At 37.4% G+C, this 21,443-nt stretch overlaps 1 protein-coding gene and 1 pseudogene across 1 annotated transcript; both read left to right on the top strand.

Moving 5' to 3' along the window:
• Positions 1-12,070: 12,070 nt before the first annotated feature.
• LOC103936965 lies at positions 12,071-13,297 on the top strand (annotated as a pseudogene).
• Positions 13,298-20,588: 7,291 nt separating this feature from the next.
• On the top strand, positions 20,589-21,176 carry LOC103964666 (agamous-like MADS-box protein AGL29). Its single transcript, XM_009377618.2, has one exon. It carries the CDS (start codon positions 20,589-20,591, stop codon positions 21,174-21,176), a length of 588 nt encoding a protein of 195 aa, XP_009375893.2.
• Positions 21,177-21,443: the final 267 nt, after the last annotated feature.

Below are 21,443 nucleotides of genomic sequence, written 5' to 3'. Positions count from 1 at the left end.
CAAAATATTTTTTTCCTATAACTTCCTAAGCCATTAAACAACATTAAATAACATGAAACAACATTAAACTGTGACGACCCGTCCCGAATTAATATATATTTTATCCTCGAATGCGTGGAAATGTCTATTTTGCCCTCATGGGCCTTGTGACGTGGTGGTACATAGAAAATTTTAAATTATTTTTCCCATGGATATAATTAAATTATTCTCAACATCATGAGAATGTCGACACAATTCAGGGCTAAGTCGGGTTTACAATGGAAGAATTACGAAGGAAGAGAGGAAATTGGGTTGAACCCAAATTGCATGAGTTTAGTCATGCAGCCCAATTAGGATTTAGGACAATTTAAGATGCCCAATCCCGTAGGACACACACACGTGCAACCTTCTTTCCATTTCTCTCTTCCTTTCTCGAATCCTCTTTGAGTCCATACAACCAAAACCTCTAACCTTCGAATCTTGTCACACACTCACAAATCGAGTGTAAGGTTAGTATTATCGTGTTTCCTTCAAATCTTGATGGAATATTCCCCTTTCTTCTTTGAGTTTCCTGTGGTCATTTCCTCAAACCAAGGGTATGGCTCGACTCGTGAGGTCGAGGGAAACACGATAATACTAACCTTACACTCGATTTGTGAGTGTAAGGTTAGTATTCTGTCGAGTGTAATGGCGACTGGCGTCGAAATCCGTTAAACCTCCGGAGAAGAAAGGGGAATATTCCATCAAAGTTGACAGAATATACTAACGGCTTCAGGTAAAGTTAACGGTATATGTTGTTACTTAACAAAATATTTCCTAACGCTGTTAGGGAATCCGTCAGTGTGCAAAGCACGTGCTGGTGCGTGTGGCCGTGCCTTGGCCGACGCTTAAGGGCACATGGGATGTTGAAATTTTTTTCTAAAAGTAACGTTAAAATAGTTGTTTCACATATAGGTGAAATGTTTCCAGAGGACGAGCGTAGCCAGGTGAGACTTGGGGGTTACGACCCGGCTATATATCAGTGAGTGAGCTTTTAGTTATATATATATATATGTGTGTGTGTGTGTGTGTGCGCCTTATGTTTCCTAGAAACTGTTTAAATGGTTTTTACATTTTAAATGCCATGTCGTGTGCATTACATACTAGAATATGCATTCGTATAGTTGTGTATATTACTGTTTGACGGTGCGGACGCTCAGGAAAACCTCAAGTGAGTATATTTTAATGGTAGTGATGATGTTGTGTATGATTATATTGGATTGCATTTAGTGATTTATATCCTGCACCCCAGTGTTAGTGCTTCGCCCCAGGTCAGGGCCTAGCCTTCATGTAATCGTTCACCTCCCGCAACACATGCTCACCTTGGATCCAAGGTAGGTGTCAACCTTGTCGTATAGACTACATTAAGTGGCTCCGACTCGTAGGTAACTAGCGATACTTCACATAGCCTTCACGTGATCGTAGCACTTGAGCGTATTTATTTACACCTAGCCTGTCGTACAGACCATATTGGTGGTTCCGACTCGTGTGCAAGATTTGATTTGATTGTTGAGTTATAGATCCAGCCGTACAGGTTACGTTAGGTGACTCCGGCTGATATGTTATTTTATATTAGTACAATTCACCTGGCTTACTTATTCATGGTTGAGATGATTGACATGGCATACACATGGTTTGTTATTCTCGAGCATAGTTTTTATATATGTATACAGCATTATTTCCTGGGAAACATATACGGGTTTTACAGGTGAGGGGTCATTACTTTTGGGAAGATAAATGGCTTTGAAAAGCTTTGTTTTTGCCCACTCACATCTTTTGTTTTGTGCCCCTCCAGGTTCTAGGTAAATTTCGGTGTTGGTGGCTTACGAGGAATCTTTGGTGGTTCTGACAGATATCCATCAATGTAGGGTTCTTTATGTTGTGTATAATTATTACTTAGTCTTCTGGACTGCACTTCGATACCTCTGCTCTGATTGTGTGTATCTTTACTCTAATCACTTTCACTCGTACTTATAGGTTAGTCTAAGGTAAGATAACTAGTGGTTTTTATTTATTCGCATTTTCATATCATTACCACTTCCGCATAGTGCACATGGTTACGTCACTCTCATGTGACGGCCAGCATGCCTCGATTGAGGTCGGGATGTGTCATAAACAATATTAAACAACATTAAATAACATTAAACAACATAAAAATTATACAAAAAAAAAAAAACATTTAACAACATTTTTAAAAACATTTAACAACATAAAAATTAAACGCCTATTCCATGCTTCTTTTGGCTCAAAGATGTGCAACAAGATCTTGTTGTAGGTACTTGTTTGTGGCACAAGAACATATTATCCTATAGCGCCTCATCTAAATATTAAAAAAATCTCATTTTTTATTATAAATTTAAGTTGTAGTTTTTAAATTTAAATAATAAATTATGTTTGGCCTTATGGCTCTTTGGCCATCAGTTAGAGATGGTTTTTTGTGATACAGTTATGTTTGGCTATATGGCTCTTTGGCTTTCGGTTGGAGATGGTAATTAAGAAATATGTTCCTGTACTATTCATTAAAATATTAATTTCTTGAAGGACCAGATGTCTAAAACGAGCCATCTAACCCTTCTTCGGTTGGAGATGACCTTACAACCACTAGTAGAAAAACATGTTTGCACGACGGAATGTTGCGTGACGCACCAAATTTCGTCACGCAAAGTATGTTTACGCGACCTAAAAGACAAAGCGTCGCGCAAACAGCCTTTGCGCGACGAAATTCTGGCGTCGCGCAATATCTTGGCGCCAAACAAAGTATGTTTTACCGCTTTTTTGCCAACTTTGTGCGATGTACGTACACATGCGTCGCGCAAAGCTGACTTTGCGCGACAAGACTGGCGTTGCGCAAAACAGGTTTACGCGACGCATGTGCAAGTGCGTCGCGCAAAGTCAACGACTTTTCCTACTCCACTTAATCAGTTTGGGAGGCAGAAACTGCAAACCCAGTTGCAGCAGCTACCGCCCTCCCCCATCTGTTTTCAAAACCTTCTCCAATCAATCCCCTTATATCAAAGTGAGTCAAATTTCACCTTGTTTTTAGATTGATCCAATTTCTAAGTTCTGTTTGTTTGCGGAGAAAATGAGGGAAATGATCATTTTATTTTTTTTGCTCATCTCTCTGTTTCGTTCCTCCAATTCCAACAAAACTTAAAAATTTATAGCAATATAATGTAATGATTGTGTTCATTTGTAGCAATATAACTTGAAAATTTGTAGCAATACACACACACACACACACGCATACTTTTCTAGTTATTTAGCTGTTTTTATAATGTAATGATGCTTTTGAGTGTGTTAGTGGTATGATTGTGTTCATTTGTCTAAATAATGTACATTTGGAGCTTAAATTTTTTATTAATTCATTTTTAATTTGAATTTTCCACCTTGCTCTGGTGAAAAAGAAGAAAAAATAGTTTTTTTTAGCTTAGATTGGTTGGATGAACTGGAGTAGAAACTACTTGATATGAAATGGAACTTAGAGTTAATCAAGCTACAATTATTAAGCAGCACAGTTGCTTTGTGGAAATGGACAGATAGCTAATAAGAGGAAATATCGAATCCTTTGTTGATTTTTTTTTTTTTTTCCTGTTTCCTACTCCCATTATTATCAATTCTTTCATGATTTCTGTTATTAGGAATTCATGAAAGAATTGACAACAATGGTGAGATGTTAGGAATTCATGGGGAGATGTTATGTAGATGAGAGTTTTTAACTTCTCATTCATGTTATTGCTGTGTGACAACTCAATTTGGCTTTATCTTACTCTGTGATTCTAGGAAGCTAGTGCCATTCCCTTTGCTTCTCTGAATGCTTGGCGAGCTCTCGTAAGTACTGCTAGGAAAGCTAAGGGTATGTTATCTCGGATATTAACTTCCTTCCTTTGATGTATCATGATTCTTCTGTTAAAACTGTTGTCATCAGGAAGCCATTGTCATTTTCTTTCTTTTTTTCGATTGCAAAAGCTGTTGTCGTTTTCACATGGGGGTAATGTTTGTTTCAGTAATGAAATTTGTTTCACTATACTAAAGATGTTGAACTTTGTGTCCAAACTTTTACCATCTTCCCAGCATTTTTTAGGTAAAAGGTATAAAAGAAAGTATGACATTTATTTTTGATTCTGTGTCTTTGCGAAACATGGATTGAGAGGCAGTTGAAGCTTTATATTATTTTGGTGTAGGGATTTGATTATTGTATCTTATCTCGGTGGAAGTTGTCATTAACAATTTTGCATCCTTTTGTTATTGCATCTTATCTCTATAGCCAATGGCTGTTAGTTGTGGGTGGTGGAGGAGTTGTAGGTTTGGCCGCAATTCAGATTTGAGATGTCACAGTGTACGTAAATCACTTTATTTTCTTTGCTATATTAATTTTTATTATTTTATTTTATTTTATTTTATTTAGTTTTAGTAATTATTGTGATTTAGTTTATTTGTATGCACATATTTTTGTACATCACCTGCAAAATTGTTTTATGTTGTACGAAGTTAATATTACTTAACTTCGTACAATTTTTTTTTTCAAGAAAAGCTTAGTTTCCTGTTTGATAATTAGTTGGATTTTGTGCATCGATGCGAAAGCATGACTGTGGTCCAATGAATTCTTGAATTGTCCCATTTTTCGGACAGTTTGGGAATGCATAGTTATGTGTTGTAGTTTGCGGTTGATGGATTAGGTTTCGATAATGGAAATTTTGGTAACATTTCCTGATGTTCTTCGCGTACACGGTGGATATTATGTATCTACGGTGTGCACTTGAAGAACTATAAGGAGATGCTGCCAAAATTAGCCCATGTCGAAATTTAATCCATTGGAATCATAAATTACGACACATAACTGTGCATTCCTGAATGGGATAGGCCCCTTATCGGAGGAATAAGGTGACAAGACAATAGTTGAATTTGTTGTAATTCTTGTGCTTTTATTGGGATTGCAGACAAAATGGACATACAGTGGATACATAATCATAATAGATGTGTTGTTGAGTACTTGGATGGAATAGAAAAGTAGGTTCAACTCATATCTGATGTCCGTGTAGGAGGTATAACCACTCAATGTGGGAGACATTCTCGAATGTTCGATTTCATTTAGTAAGAAATGGGATGATGGATACGTATACTACTTGGTATCATCATGGAGAACGATTAGACCAAGGTTCGTCTCATACGTGACACGAGTGGAGACTGTTGAATTTAATGTGGATCCTAATGAACAAGTTATGAATATTCTAAATGGCGTTTATCCATATGCCTCAAGTAACACCAATCAGGAAGGGGGAAATGACGGTTGTCCAACCATGGATAGTGAGGCATTCAAAAACTATGAAAAACTATTGAAAAATGCGAAGCAAGAATTATATCCGGGTTGCGAGAACTTTTCGGTGCTCACAGCAATTGTGGAGTTGATGCATGGCAAGATCAAGTTTCGTTTGTCAAACATGTGTTTTGATTATTTTTTGGGAGTTATCAAGAGGATGCTTCCAAAGGAGAATTGTTTACCTTAAGATCATAAAAGTGCCCAAAAAGTGTTGAAGGGTCTCGAATTGGGGTATGAAAAAATTCACGCATGTGTAAATAATTGTATATTGTTTTATAAAGAGAACAAACAGTTGGATAAATGCCCTGTCTGCAATGAGCCGAGGTTTAAAATGACATCACAGAATAGAAAGACCAAGATTCCACAAAAAGTAATGCGTTATCTTCCATTGAAGCCTAGGTTGCAGCGATTATACATGTCGATGCATACCGCAACTGACATGAGATGGCATAAAGAAGGACGAGTAAATGATGATGTTATGAGGCATCCTGCAGATGGAGAGGCATGGAAAGAATTCGATCGGATGTACCCTGATTTTGTAGCTGACCCGCGCAACGTCAGATTGGGACTTGCCATCGATAAATTTAATTCGTTTGGGGTTTTAAATCAAATCCATAGCACTTGGCCAGGTTGTCGTATTTCCTTATAATCTGTCGCCTTGGAAGTGCATGAAAAAAGAGTACATGATGTTGACTCTATTAATTACTAAAGATCCAGGAAAGTCCATTGATGTTTATTTGCGACCGTTGGTTGATGAGCTAAAAGATTTATGGGAAAACGGTGTTTGTATGTACGATAAGTATACTAGGCAGATGTTTACCATGTGAACGGCAGTGATGTGGACAGTAAACGATTTTCCCGCATATGCAATGGTTTCTGGGTGGATGACTAAGGGTTATTTGGCATGTCCAATATGCAAGGAGAACGTAACATCTTCTTGGCATGCAAGAAAAGTTTGTTATCTTGGTCATTGTAGATGGCTTCCTTGGGACAACGAGTGGCGTCAGAACAATAAAGCTTTCCATGGCACAAAAGAGACTCGGCCAAAACCAAGAGAATGGTCCAGAGATGAGATTTTGGATCAATTAAACTATTTGGAATTTGGTCATTTCGGCAAAGGGGTCAGTAAGCCCAGACCAACTACACATCTGAACTGGACGCACAAGAGTATGTTATTTGAGCTCCCGTACTGGTCAAAGTTAAAATTGAGACACAACCTTGATGTTATGCCTATTGAGAAAAATGTGTTTGATACTTTGATTGGGACAATTCTAGACATTGAAGGAAAAATGAAGGACACAATCGAAGCTCGTCTCGATTTGGAATGAATGGGCATTAGGTCATCCTTGTGGATGAAGAGAGTTGGTGGTACATTGAAGAAAGGCCATCCTTTTTTTACAGTTAAGCCGAATGGGAAAAAAGAGTTTTTCAACTTTATTTCTTCTGTAAAGTTTCCAGATGGGTATGCTTCTAATATCTCGCGTTGCGTGAACATAAGGGGGTGTAAATTTTCAAACATGAAGAGTCATGACTGTCATGTGATACTTCAACGCCTTTTTCTGGTTAGTATTCGACACTTATTGCCTCTTGATGTGGTCAAACCAATCGTGTTGTTGTCGAGATTTTTTTCGCAGTTGACTGCAAGGTGTTTGCGGAAGTCGGATGTTAAACAATTGCAGGACGACATTGTGAACATTTTATGCAAGTTCGAACAGATATTTCCCCCAGCTTTCTTTACAAGTATGATTCACGTGATGATTCACTTGCTAGATGAGGCATTGCTTGCCGGACCAGTGAACTGTCGATGGATGTATCCAATAGAAAGGTACTTAATTAAGTGTCTATATATATAACAGATTCATGATCAACGAACACTTTGAATAATTTGTAACATACCTTTTATTTGTGCATATATCTTGGTGAGTTGAAAAAGTGTGTTCGAAACAGGGCAAAGCTCGAAGGATCACTTGTGGAGGCATGGGTCGCATATGAGTCACTTACTTTTTGTGCAATGTATCTTGAAGATGTTAAGATAACTTTCAATCGTCCTCAAAGCAATAATGACAGGTGGTGTCAGAAAAAAGAAACTGTCTGTTTTTGCCCAAATTGCGCGACCATTCGGCGATCCTGTAAAAGGTGAATCATTTACCAAAAAGGACATGGAGATAGCACATTGGTTCATACTCAACAATTGTGATGATGCTTTGCCATACGTTGAAGAGCATGAACAATAGATGAAGCAGGAACATCCTTCACATTTATATGCCAAGAAACACCGTGACTTGTTTCCTTCATGGTTTCACACACATGTAAGTTGTATGTGGTTTGAATTGAGCATATTTCCAACTTGTTCATGCCCGTCTTAAATTGGGTTACACTACAGATTAACTTTTGTATATGTTATATTAGATGAACAAATTGGAAGGCCTTGAATTCACCCTTTTACGATGAAGAATTATATAACTTGGCGAGAAGACCGCTTCACGTGAATTGTCTCAGGTCGTCATGTCAATGAGATCAAGTTCTTGGGGGCAACACGTGATGACAAGTTGTCTACTCAATAGTGGTGTTCATGTCCCGGGTGCGGCGACAGTGAAGACATTGATTTTTATGGCAACTAACTAGTGTAGTACAATTGCTTTACAAAGACAGGTGTCAAGTGATACTATTTAAGTGTCTTTGTTTGATACAAACCACATAACTGAACAAGTGTTAGCGCGACCATGGGTTCACTATCAAGTAAGTACTACCGAGACATTGTACGATGAAGACCCATACATTTTGGCAACAATGGCGAAACAAATATTCTATCTAGACGACCCTAAAGCCAGCAATGGTTGGAAAGTTGTTCAAAAGATTGATCGAAGAGGGCTATATGATATTCCAGAAGTGGATCATGATGACAACGACGACAATGTCGCTGACCAACAGTTATCATCTTCGATAGAAATTGGTGAAGAAATATTCCGAGATACTAATATTGTCCAAGAACCGTTTGACGTATCTGGAGTTCCCAAATTTGAAATATCAATTGACCTTGGTGATCTGCCTCAATACAATGCACTAGAAGAGGCAAACGAAGATGAAGACGAATGGGAATCCAAAAATGACAGTAGTGAGGATAGCGAGAGTTATTATTGTAGTTCGAATGAGGATTAAGAAACTTGTAAAGGATAGCGAGACGATAACGAGAATTATTATTGGTGATGTAATCGTATGAAACTCACCTTCTACCCCTTTCCCATTCTTTGAAATTCATGTTAAAGTCATAACAGGAAACAGTATGGAGTTGCTGTTGGGAACACACCTGTAAGTTTTTCACTCTCTTAATATTTTTCGGCTTTTTTAACATATAAGTCTTTTGTACTATTAAATTTAGAGAGAAGCATTTCAAACACAAATACTTTAGAAAAACACTGTCTTGACTTATCAACAATAGAAACTACAGCAGTATCTGCCACCAGGAGAATAGTTAAAGCGGATGAGTTTATGAGGGCTGGCTTATATGATGGATGGCTTAGAAAACAGCATCAAACACGGAGGAGATGCTCCGAGAAGCAGATGTGGTATGGCTCTCGCTCTCCTTACCCCTCTTTTTTTGTTTTACTTAAATCGTTTCTAATTGTGTGGTTTCCAATTCTTATTCTAGATAAGCCTTCACCTAATTCTGGATAAGACCACTTATCATCTTGTATATTTGTATAAATGAATGTGAGAGATACACGCATGTTTCGAGTTGGCTTGGATGTCTTCAAGGTAAAAAACCACACCTAATTCCTTGTTGTATTCAACCTTTTTCGAACGCTATCTCTGATATTTGAGTGGTTTGTGAATGAAGTTGCATTAGGATGAGCCTTACATGAAGCCTGGGCTTGCCAACTTGAAAAATGCTATTGTGGTACCTCACATTGCTTCCGCTTCCAAGGTAATTACCGTCCATATTAGTTCGAACACATTAGGGAAGAAGCTTTCTAATTTTAAGAACATAAAGATTTGTTACCTTATCAAACGAGGAGCTTTTTTATTTTTGTAGTGAACTCGTGAAGGAATGGCAACACTGGCTGCTCTCAATGTCTGGTATGTCACTAATGTAACAATTTTGAAAATCCAGAAAATAAATTGTATAGAATTGCAAGATTCAAAATAGCTCACATCGTTCAAAATTGCAGATTTGGCACTAAAGTACTGACATCCCTTACATTGATATGATTTTAGGGAAAAATTCAAGGCTCTATCTTCGGGGCCTTCCTGTTGACTTTCATTGCATATGTTTGTGTTATAAACTACAATTTCAAAATCCTTTCATTCTACTTGTGGAATTTTGTATTGCCATTCAAGAACAACATTCAATCAGCCTAAGAAAATCATAATCACCTATGCCTTGAATATCCTCTTTGTGAATTTCATGGTGGTTAATAGATGAAACTAATATGCATGGTAGACTAACCACTGCAATATTAACGTAATTTGCTTAACTTCAACGACTCAAAACCTTGGATTACTGTTTGGTGCACCGTCTTCATGATAATATCTCTTATAACCTGTACAGATGTTGTTCAAGGGTTTTCCAGATGTATGTGATTCCTTGAAGGTTCTTAGGAATGGTGCAGTGGAAATGGCTTCGTCTGGGAGGTGGGCTACTGAGTGGAAAGAGCATGCCAAAGCATTAATACTAGAGGTAAGCTTATAATATGCATGTTCATCAGTCTTACTTATCAACTACATACCTTCACATTTTTCTTTATCCTCTACCCGTGGTGTCTTGATTTCCTTGTACTATACTATAGATGGCTATGAATCTGATTTCAGAGGTTCTGAAATTGCAGGTGATCTCTAAAAACTCAGATTAATTTCTGGTTTTGGTTGAAAGTTGTTTAGTCGATGAGGTAATATCATGATACCATTTAAAGTTTCTTTTGTGCAACCAAAGTTTCACCGATCAATTTCCTATGTATCTCCTTGTTGCTTGGACATATTGGACCAATGCAATTGCTTCCCCCGCTATCCATCACTCTACACATTCGATGCTAACTATGCACATCACATTTTGAATACAGATAATTGGAAGTGAAAAATAAAACATGGCCATACTTTTGTGATATGAAATTATGAACTGAAAAAGAAACTTACAAATCTCCTGGTTATGTTTGTAATCTTCTTTATCAATTTTTTTTTTCAAAGTTCGTTAATGATTATGACAACTTCTGTTTGTAATTTAATGTTCTGCTTCTGCAGTCCTTCTTTGCTGGTTTGGCTGCATCAGGCGCTCTAACCTCCGGCTTGAGGCTGATGACAAAAGCTGCCTTTGAGAAGTCTCATGATGGTCTTCGCAAGGGGACGAGTATGTCAATTTCCTTTACATATAGACAGTTGGGGTGTTTGATATATATTCATATGCTTCTTGTTATATTGTGGTTGTATGTGTCAAAGCCGAGGATGCGGATTTGAGGTCTGTAGAAGTTGCGCGCTACATTATCAATCTTCCCTGGATTCATATTCGAAAATACCAATTGATGCTTATGACAAAAAATTTGCTACATTTATTGATGTTTATGACAAAAAATTTGCTACATTTATTGATGCTTATGACAAAAAATATGTTTTGATTGCTGTAAATTAGTGCCTTAGCTGATCAGTACTGTAATTTGGTTAAATTGAAAAGCATGGTGACAATCTGGAGATATTTTGTGGAACCCGGAGGGATTGAGACAACAATAGCTATTCAGGAAAGCTAGGATGTCAGCTTTAACCTATAATTATTGACATTTCTGTAATAAAAAGGGAAAATTTGTATTAGTGACATTTCGGCACTACTTAGATAGCTTGGTCAATTTGTTGCAATGAAATTTAACCTTATTGCAGGGCTGTGGGATACCTAATTGAAACAAGAGCATGCAATCACTGTTGAGATAGTTATGCTGTATTTAGATGTGAATCATCTTTGTGGGCAAAGGTCTCTCCTGTGATTTTCTTCTAGACTCTCGAGCTCCTAACTTTGTGTAGAACAATATATCCGTTACACTTTTGCAAATTTGTGAGGTTTATAGTTTTCTTTATCTAATATTGTAATGGGTTAGTTCTTTACACGAATATTTATCGTTAGAAAGTTGGGACAATTATGGAGTAGTTTGTTTATGTGATATTTTTTTTTCAGGTTAACTGTTTGGCTTTCAATCCCTTCAATGAATAGGTTATTGTAACTGAATCTACTGACAAAACTGTTAAGTTGTTCGATCTACGCAAAATCAATACTGCACTCCACACCTTTGATTGTCATAAGTAAGGATCCTCCCCTGGATGTCATAAGTTTGGATGTTCTAAATTATCTTAGCTGCAATCCATCTATAGATCTGATATCAAATGTTTTTTCCGTGGTGTTTCAGGGAGGAGGTTTTCCAAGTTGGTTGGAATCCAAAGAATGAAACTATCTTAGCTTCTTGTTGTCTTAGTAGGAGACTCATGGTGTGGGATCTTAGCAGGTATTCCTTGAATAACCCATTGTCATATTTTATTTTTGTTATACAAGGAGAGGCGATCTCACTCCAACTTGTTCTATACTAACAGAAATCAAAATGTTTCAAGTGCCTGTTTTGGTGAAAGCATTTTAGCTATGGCTCTAGATTAGTGGTTTAGTTGGGAAACCAGATAGTAAAAGCTTCAATAGATGCATGACAAAAATAATTTAGTGGAGCCTTAAAGCATCATACAGAAGTATGGTTTTAGGCATCAGACCACATGGAGGGATCATCTCTTAACAGTTGAAGTGCCACGTATATTTGAGCAGGCACTTACAGCCGAGCTTGTCCAAGCTTGCTGGTTATTCATGGTCCTAACCAAAAAGAGTAGCCAAACTAAAATATAAGTGCATATAAAACAGAAGCCTTGAGTTAATGAAGCCAATGGAGACCTCAGATTAGAAGACTAAGATATGGTTGGCCACACAATAACAAATATCCAAGTGCCAATTCCTCTTGAATATTTCATCTGATCTCACAATTGATGTTTCAGCAAATTTTTTGTCATAAGCATCAATAAATGTGGATTTGAATATTGTGCAAATATTCAAGCAGAATATAGATTTTTGCCTTGACTTGTTTCTGATATATGTGCTGACATTATCAATCTTCCCTGGATTCATATTCGAAAATACCGGAAATCATCAGTTGGGGTCATGGTAAGTTTCGATTCCTTTCATATTTTAAACGCTTGTTCTTTAAGCATGAATCGTAATCTCATTTACTTTGGTGCAGTTGCCCGTTGTGAACTCTCTCAGGTATCTGCTTGTCCTGGTTGCAATGTACAATGTGTTGGATTTGATATCGCGATACATACCCCTCATCAAATGCCTGAAGATCGAGTCCATAAAGGGCCTACTGATTGCAATCCTATTGCGTTTCCTCTTTGTTCCAGCGTACTACTTCACAGGAAAGTACGCTGACCAAGGGTGGATGATCTTGCTGACATCAATCTTAGGATTAACAAATGGATATCTCACTATCTGTGTCATGACTAGTGGCACCCAAAGGCTACAACGTACGTAACCTGTTCCAAATATAACATATGTTTTCACGGTTTCTAATGAAATCAAATCAAAATTAATTTCTGGTTGTTTGATTTGCAGGGACCTGAGCAAAATGCCTTGGGAAATATACTTGTTCTGTTTCTTTTGGGAGGCATATTTGCAGGGGTTTGCCTTGACTGATTGTGGCTCATTGGTAAGGATAAATTCTAAGGAGCAAAAGTGTGGGATTGAAGAAATAAAGTTGCTCGTTTGAATACTAATTTCGTGCTTCCGATGGATTGAAGAACGATTAGGAACTACGAATTGCAACCGTGTAAATGATTTGCTTTGGGTGTATAGTTTGATATGCCTTGTTTAAAAATCCATAACTTTTCATGTCATTGATTTGTAGAACTTTTATTCTTACTTGAATGAGAGAGAGATATGTAGTGTGACATGAAGATATATTACGGCCAAACATTATACACAGATCTTACTGTAACTAAGTCGTAAATAGGCAGGAAATTTCGTTGACCCAGTCATTGACTTTCTACTACGTAACAAGGGCATATCTGATAGAGAGAATATACTTTTGGTTATACTCAAGATTTTACTTATTGACCTTGCTAATTTTGCACGGAAGGTAAACTGTAGCACTAGTAGAAAAATCATCAAAATTTTAAGTCATGATGTTATTGACCTTGCTCAATATTCGTGTTACCAGTGCGGGAGTGTGGGAGTTTAGGGTACCTGTACAACTTTTAAACAGAACATTAAGACGAAATATGATGGGTGCGGCAAATTTCTTTTTTTTGTTTCTCTATGCATGAATGTTCCATCATTCCCGCATCCGTTCTTGTTAATCCACACACCAAAACACACAAGCCTCGCACGTCCCGTACCGTGCCTTGGCCTCGAGTGTGTCTTGTTATATGAATTACCACCCATGACACATTCGTTCACGCGCCATCGTTATCACAATTTTCATTCCAATCCATCACGATACAACCCTATGTAACTCACACGACTCATGCCTCTCATAATTGCAATGCATGATATGAATTCCATCTTGTATACGTATAACATCCAACCACATTTATCAATGAACGAGTTATTAACACAAAAGTGCGATATAATGTTAAAAAAAAAATTCCACATTTATCAATGAATTCCACATTCAACCACATTTATCAATGAATTCCATCTTGTAAAAAAAAATTTATCAATGAATTCCACATTCAACCACATTTATCAATGAACGAGTTAACCACATTATCAATGAATTCCATCTTGTATAACATCCAACCACATTTGTTAGAAAAATATATTATAGTGGGGTTTATGTAAAAAAAAAATTTGAATTTCAAAGGAAGAAAGTCACATTTTCAATAATTTTTATAATAATTTAAAAAAAAAAAAAAAAACTTTGCGCGACGCCTTAATGTGATCGTAGCGCAAAACCACTTTGCGCGACGTCAAATTGTATACCTACGTCGCGCCAGTTGTGATAATTTTGGCGGTGCAATAGTAAAAAATAGGCGTTTTTTTTTTTTTTTTTTCAAATTTCAAATTTTATTTCCTTTCTAAGTTTGGATGCTCATCTCTCATCCCTCACTTTGTCCAACGCTCACCTCTCATCCCTCAAATCTCAGACCCTCCTCACCCTCCTTGAACTCACACTCTCTCTCAACCTTACCCTCCAAGAATTTTTTAACTCACTTCTGTTCTCCAAGGAGCAACATCGCAGCTCCTCCACTTCTGATGTTAGTTTTGTTCTCCAAGGAGCTGTTAGTTCTGTTCCTCGAACAGAAGTGAGCCGATTTCTCTCCTCCTCCCACATCAGACAAGTGACTCACCTCTCATCCCTCACTTCCTCCCACATTGCTGATTTCTTTTTCGACCTCACTGTTCATCGATTCTCCCCCAAATTAGGTAAATTTTGGAATTAATTTAGGGTTTGTGAAATTTAGCACTTGGAAGATAGAGTATACTGTATATTCCTCCATGGACTTGTTTGTGCTAAATTGTTGTCCCTAACCTGTTTGACGAAATGCCTCAACAGCTTTGATTGAGTTAGATTATTCCTCCATGGATTTTTATTTCCTTTCTCTTTTCCATTGTTGAAGCCACATCATGCCTCTTTGGGATAGTACTGTAGAGAGTTAGTAGCCTTGTGAAGGCTAAGTTATCCATTTTGCCCAAAATTTCCCTTTGCTTACACCAAATCCCACTCCATCTTTGGCTACCTTATCCATTTTCTTGCTTGATTTCCTGCGCGAGCTTCAAATGGTAAAGTTCGTCCACCACGTTAAAATGAGGTGTGCACCCCAAGGTCAGACTCTATCAACCCATAAATCTAGGCAAATTGGTTGTGTTTAAAGCATTTTGGTTGGTTTGTAAGGAAAGGGGTTGGGATATCTCTCATAACCTCTCGTGTGAAATTAGAGTTGTGGGCCTTGATTTTGGTTCTCCCAAGTAGCCCAAAATCTCCACAAGCACGTAGGCCCAATGAGCTTTTTTTAACCGTTCACGCCACAACCCGCTTGGTAATCTTCGTTATCTGGCTTGGCCCACTTAAGTGTGTTGTGTGAAAAGCAGTTTGGTGTGTTTCGAATTAAACTGTTAATGTATTAACATTATGAACTTATTTCAATTTGACTTGGCATGATCAATACACATGGTTTTGCATGGGCTTAGTGTGAATTTTTTCGAATATCCGAATTACGAATTATCATTCCTTTTGGCGTGGCATGAATGTGAATTTGCATACTCCTCATTTTGCACTCTACTCATGAATTTGAGCTTGGTTTGCTACGAATATATAATGACTAAGCTTCCAAATATAATTGGGCTTTTTAGTGAAATTTTTGGGTTTCCTACGACATTGCGTTGTTGTTTCCCAAGTCTCAAGTTGCTTCATGTTATCACAGATCTTGTATTAGGTGATACCTCATTGGAAAAGCTTTTCTGTAACTCCCTTGTTCTTGAAGATTTGGATATACATCCATTTTTCGGAAGAGATGCAATGAATTTCAACATATTTGCTCTTGAATTAAAGACTTTAAGAACAACTGTGAAAGATACAGAGTTGTCAAACTATTTATTTGTCAATGCCTCAAATCTTGAAAAACTTTGTGTCATGGGGTTTACATCGTCAAGGCAACACTCTATCATATTGAATGTATTTCTCACATAGATGATGTTCAACACTCACTGTCATGAGTTGATGTTGTATTTTTCATTTACATGCTGATGTGCAACACTCTGTCATATTGAAATGCCTCAACACTCTTGTCATATTGAAATGCCTCAACAGCTTTGATTGAGTTGGATTATTGTTGTCCATTTACATGCTTGGCAAATGCATCACCTAGCATATACACCCACTTACAGCATTGACATCATGATGAGTTTATTGTTAAGTAGTTTGCATTTGAGAATTATGTCGTCCTCTTTCTGTCATGGGAAAACAGTTTTGAAATGGATATGAATAGGTTTCTCATGATTTTGGGCCATCCCATTTCTTTTTGCCTATCATTTTTCTCTAGTGGATTAGGTGGGTGGTGCATGTATTGACGCATTAACTCTCTGTAAGGTCAAATTTGAAAGCTGATGCTTGTGATGGAAATGGTGATGAATTTGAAATGTTAGTTTTGATGTTTAAGTTAGATTGGACTCTCATATGTCTATAGGTTATTTGAATATGTACCCCATCATTTCCTGGTTTCCTACATTGTGCTTAGTTAATACGTTGTATAGTTACAATCGTATTTTCCTTTTCTAGGATCACAATTGCATTTGAGAAAGACGATAAGGTTGAAAACTGTAAGAGAAATATTGATACTCCAGGGTTCTAATCCTTCTTGAAAGCTTGATGTGAGTTTTTCTGTTGCATTTACCTTGTCATAAAACCCACAACATTATCTGTTGCATTTAAGAAAAATGTTGTAGGATTAGTTTCTAATGTTATATTTTTATGGTTGAATAAGTGTATAGATGTCGCAGTTGATCACTCGTTGTCGGAGTGTGACCAATGCACCTCCTGCATTATTAGCATCTACAGCTCTAGCCATGAGTGCTTCATTGATTAGCGAGCCTACACCCTTTGCTGAGGCTACTCCTACGGCGTCCCAGGTGCCTGTATCATCTACGTCATCAGTGTCGGTTGAGCGGCTCAGTGCACGGCGGCCTCATCAGCGGCGCCGTGAGCCGGAACCTTCTGATCACACTTCCTCGGAATCCAAAGTCAAGTGTGAGGCCTCCCATCCAGGTAGTTTTTCTAATTCTCACTACGCTGTATTTTTTTTTCATTTTAAAACTATTATTTTTATGATGGTGAAAATTTGTTGGATTGTGAAAATGTGTTGCTGGTTGTGAATTAATGTTATTTTATTATTTTAATGTTTTGGAAAATGCTATACTATTACGGGAGGTTGTGTCGAATTTTTTTTACAAATTTAAGCTTTGGGATTTCACCATTTAAGTATTTTTGGCCAGCTAAAAAAAACACCAGAGGGCCTAGTCGAATGCTGAAGCAGTCACAGAGCGCACGGCAGGCCGCCTCCAAGATCAAGATTGCGTATGACCCGCAACATCGTGGAGTAGTTACCACATAGCAACATAGCTTCATTGCTAGTAGCTGTGGTGTTGTTATTCGAGACAATATGTCCTTTTCAGTGGAAGTCTTGGGCAGAAATTCCCGAGGAGACGAAGAGACTGGTGCGACACGAGTTGTCGGTTAGTATATTAATTTTTAGCCTTTATCATTTTTTTAATTTTGTTTACAAATATTAAAAACCAAAATATATTATTTTACTATTATTTTATTGTTTTTCATATTCGTAGGTCATTTATGATCTTGAGGACATATCCCCTGAGGTCATGACCTACTTAGAGGAGACCTTAGCAAACCGGTACAAAAATTGGAAGAGCACTTTTCACACGTATTTTAAGCGATGGGATGATCCAAAGATTGCTTGCCTACATGTTCCAAGCAAGTTAAAGGATCGGCCAGATGATTGGGAGTGGCTCTGCAAACATTTTACGGACCCAAAATTTGTGGTATGTACATAATATTTTAATAATAATTTATTATTATTTTCGTTATTTTTTAAGCTTTTTTTATTAATTTATTTCAAATAGTTGCACTAACATGTATATTCTGTGTTTAACAGAAGAAATTTGTTGCTGGCCAAAAAGCTTATGAGTCAAAGACACTTCTCCACCATTCTGGTTCGAAACCCTTTTCGTATAGGCTTCAGACAAGACGTCAGGTAAAAGTATATTAACTTTAATTATTATTATTATTGATTAATAAAATTTTCTTAGTGTTTTTTTTCTTCAGGAGGGTTCGAAGTTCCCAGCAATCGACATGTTCAAGGACGTTTACGTTCGACCTGGTCAGGAGATTACTGAGCAGTTTCATGTAAGTATATGTAATTATTATTATTCTTATATGTATGAATCATTCAAATATTATTTATATTTTGTTATTAAACATTATATGTTTTTTCTTTATTATTATAGGCTACTATGGTGGAAAGAGCACTTCTATTCTCCAAGAAGCAACATCGCAGCTTCCCCCGGAGACCCCGATCGAGGACGTCACGATACCCGAGGATGTAGGTTTTCAGATCATGACTGATGTCCTAGGATCAGAACATAGGTCGTCGTCGTGGCAAGGTTGTTCGGTGTATGGGGAAAGCACAGATTCGTGAAACGGGTGCTTCTTCTTCCAGATCAAACACAGCAGATGTAGATGCATTGAAGGAGGAAGTGACAACCCTAAAGGCCCAGGGCGAGGAGATGAGGTCATATGCCGGGGCGTGGAGAGACCTTGTACAAGCCGTACAGATGTCCGGCCTTCAAATCTCACTACCAGCACCTCATCTTGGTCCACCTTCGACCTCAAAGCCACCTCACCCTGCCGATACCTAGTAGCTTGATGTATTAAACCTAGTTCACTTGTAGTTTTTTCTTTTTTGTTCGGATCTTGTATGTACATTTCCATATATTTTATAATTAAATACTTTTTCTTGGTTAATTAATTATTCTTTCGAATTTAATTACAATATTTATCAAAAATTAAAAAAAAAAAGTTTGACCAAAACTACTCCCTACTTTGCACGACCAATCACTTTGCACGACGCACTCCGTTAGTCGCGCAAAGTGGGTTTGCGTGACACACAAAGTGGGTAGTGCAAAGTGAGTTTGTGCGACGCACTTCGTTGGTCGTGCAAAGTGAGTTTGTGCGACGCACTTCGTTGGTCATGCAAAGTGAGTTTACGCGACGCACAAAGTGGGTCGTGCAAAGTGGATTTGCGCGACGCACTCCGTTGGTCGCGCAAACCCGTTTTGCGCGACGCACGCTGTGGGTTGTCGCACAAACCCTAGCGTCTCAGACTTTGCACGACGATTAACAAGCGATGAAGGTTGCGTCGCGCAAACCCTTAGGCAACGATTTTTTACTTTGCGCGACGAAAGTACCTACGTCGCGCAAAGTGTTTTTTTTACTAGTGAACCCATACCAACGTGGTGTGACCCAAGAGCTCATGCTATCCCTAAGTTAGACTTATTAGATGGAATGAATATGAAAGGCTCTAGGTTTCTTGGTAGAGGCACAATTAGTTTTCCATCAACCTGGGTCAATTACAAAATCTTCCAAGACAAACAATTAGTTTGGGTTTGGATTTATGCGAATGCTAGAAGGGTATTTCCGTAATACTGGGTTCTTTGTGTTCTCGTATCAAGTCCTCAATATCCAATGATTTTTGGTTCACGTGAATGATTCTTTTCTCGAGTCCAATGTTTTTTCAAATGCTGGAATGAATCCATAAAACCATACCATTAAAGAATTATTATGGAAAGGAGTACAATCTATATTCCTAGGGTAATGCGGAGATTAAATTTGTAAACTAAATAACATAAAAGTTAATGATTGAATTATTACCTGATTGTTAATAAACGTGCTCATTTTTATTGATGACACATCATTTAGTTTGAAATTTTATTTTACTAATTTAGTCTCCCTAGCATTATCCATATTCCCATCCAGCATTTGGACCAACCAAACATAAAAAAAGGCAGTAGACCTATAAACGTGGGTCCGCATTACACTTTTTTTTTTCTTCTAAAACAAACGATATTATCTATACTAAGAGGAGAGAGTGAACTTAACCTCACAATGAGATAGCAATAATGTGGTTTAAATGTAACCATAAAACAAAATTATTTCGTTATTTAATATAGCAATCCAGCCACTTCAAACACTTTCGTTATGAATTTGCGTTTTAACATATTACATTACATTAGTTTATATAATTAAATTTGTAATACAATGATATATTTATATTAAGGCGCAATAAATTGTTTTAAGTTACCGAACGAGTCAACCATAATAATTACTTTTTTTTTTTATACATATATACATTTCACGTTGTAGATATCTTTGGTAGTTTGTTTCGGAATTTAAGGCCCAATTATATCAAAATTACGTATTTTGGTATGCTCACGAAGAATTACGATATTTGATAATTTCATTTTCTGTGGTCAAAAACGATAAAGATTATGTCATTATTGTCATATGACTAAGGCAACATGCATGTATTTACAAATTGGTTGAAGAGAATGTCCTTATAAATTAACATGTTTCTCCTGAAAGTTTTTTCATTCCCATTCAATACGAACAAGATTTTTCTTGCCTCCTTTTCATTTGCTTGTAGAGAAAGAATGAGGGGCCGCAAAAAAATTCAAATGGAGTTGATTGAGAGTCAACATGCACGGCAAGTCTCTTTCTCCAAACGCAGATCCAGCCTCTTCAAAAAGGCTAGTGAGCTTTGCACCATGTGTGCTGTTCAGGTTTTACTGGTTATCTTCTCACTTGGAAGGAAGCCCTTTTCTTTTGGCTACCCTTCCGTTCATTCGGTACTTAACAGGTTTCATCAGTTTCAAAACCCTGATGCCAGTACCAGTCAAAGCGAGGCTACAAAAGAACCAGTTATGCAAGGTCTTAACGACAGCTTCTCTCATTTACTTGAACAAGTGAAATTTGAGCAGAAAAGGGGAAAGCAACTGAACAGGAAAATAATGGAGCATTCGGGGCCTGATTGGTTAAAAGCACCAATGGATAGCCTCAACCTCGAGGAGTTATGCAAGGTCAAGGAAACTCTTGTCGATGTAAAAAAGAAGATAAAAAAGCAAAGGGATGAGCTTCTAGCGGAACCTCTTGCATCCTCAGCCAATAATTCTATAGAGTTGGCTCATTGTCCTGAAACTAACCTAGTTGGAGACATTTCTTCTGTTCATCCTCAAGGCTCATTAACTTTTAGGGAGGAAGAGTGATTTTGTGTATTGTGCCATCATAGTATTGGTTTTAAGATTTCGTGCATTTTGCTCCCTGTTTTCATAAGAGCCGGCCTTGGGATTAAGAGAACCCGAGGCGAGCCAATAAAAGGATTCAATGCATTGCATATTTCACATAATTTTTTTTCTTTCAAAAATTAACCGGCATTTAAGAAATTCAATAACCAACTAAATTTTTGTTCTTTCAAAAATTAACCGGCATTTAAGAAATTCAATAACCAACTAGTCCTCTTGTGCTTTCTCAAT

Source organism: the organism of the source record quoted next, unplaced genomic scaffold (genome assembly GCF_019419815.1).
Source record: "Pyrus x bretschneideri cultivar Hongxiangsu unplaced genomic scaffold, Pyrus_bretschneideri_v1 Contig8, whole genome shotgun sequence".
NCBI lineage: Eukaryota > Viridiplantae > Streptophyta > Magnoliopsida > Rosales > Rosaceae > Pyrus > Pyrus x bretschneideri.
The sequence above is the reverse complement of the archived record's forward strand: the minus strand, read 5'-3'. Positions and strand labels throughout refer to the sequence as shown.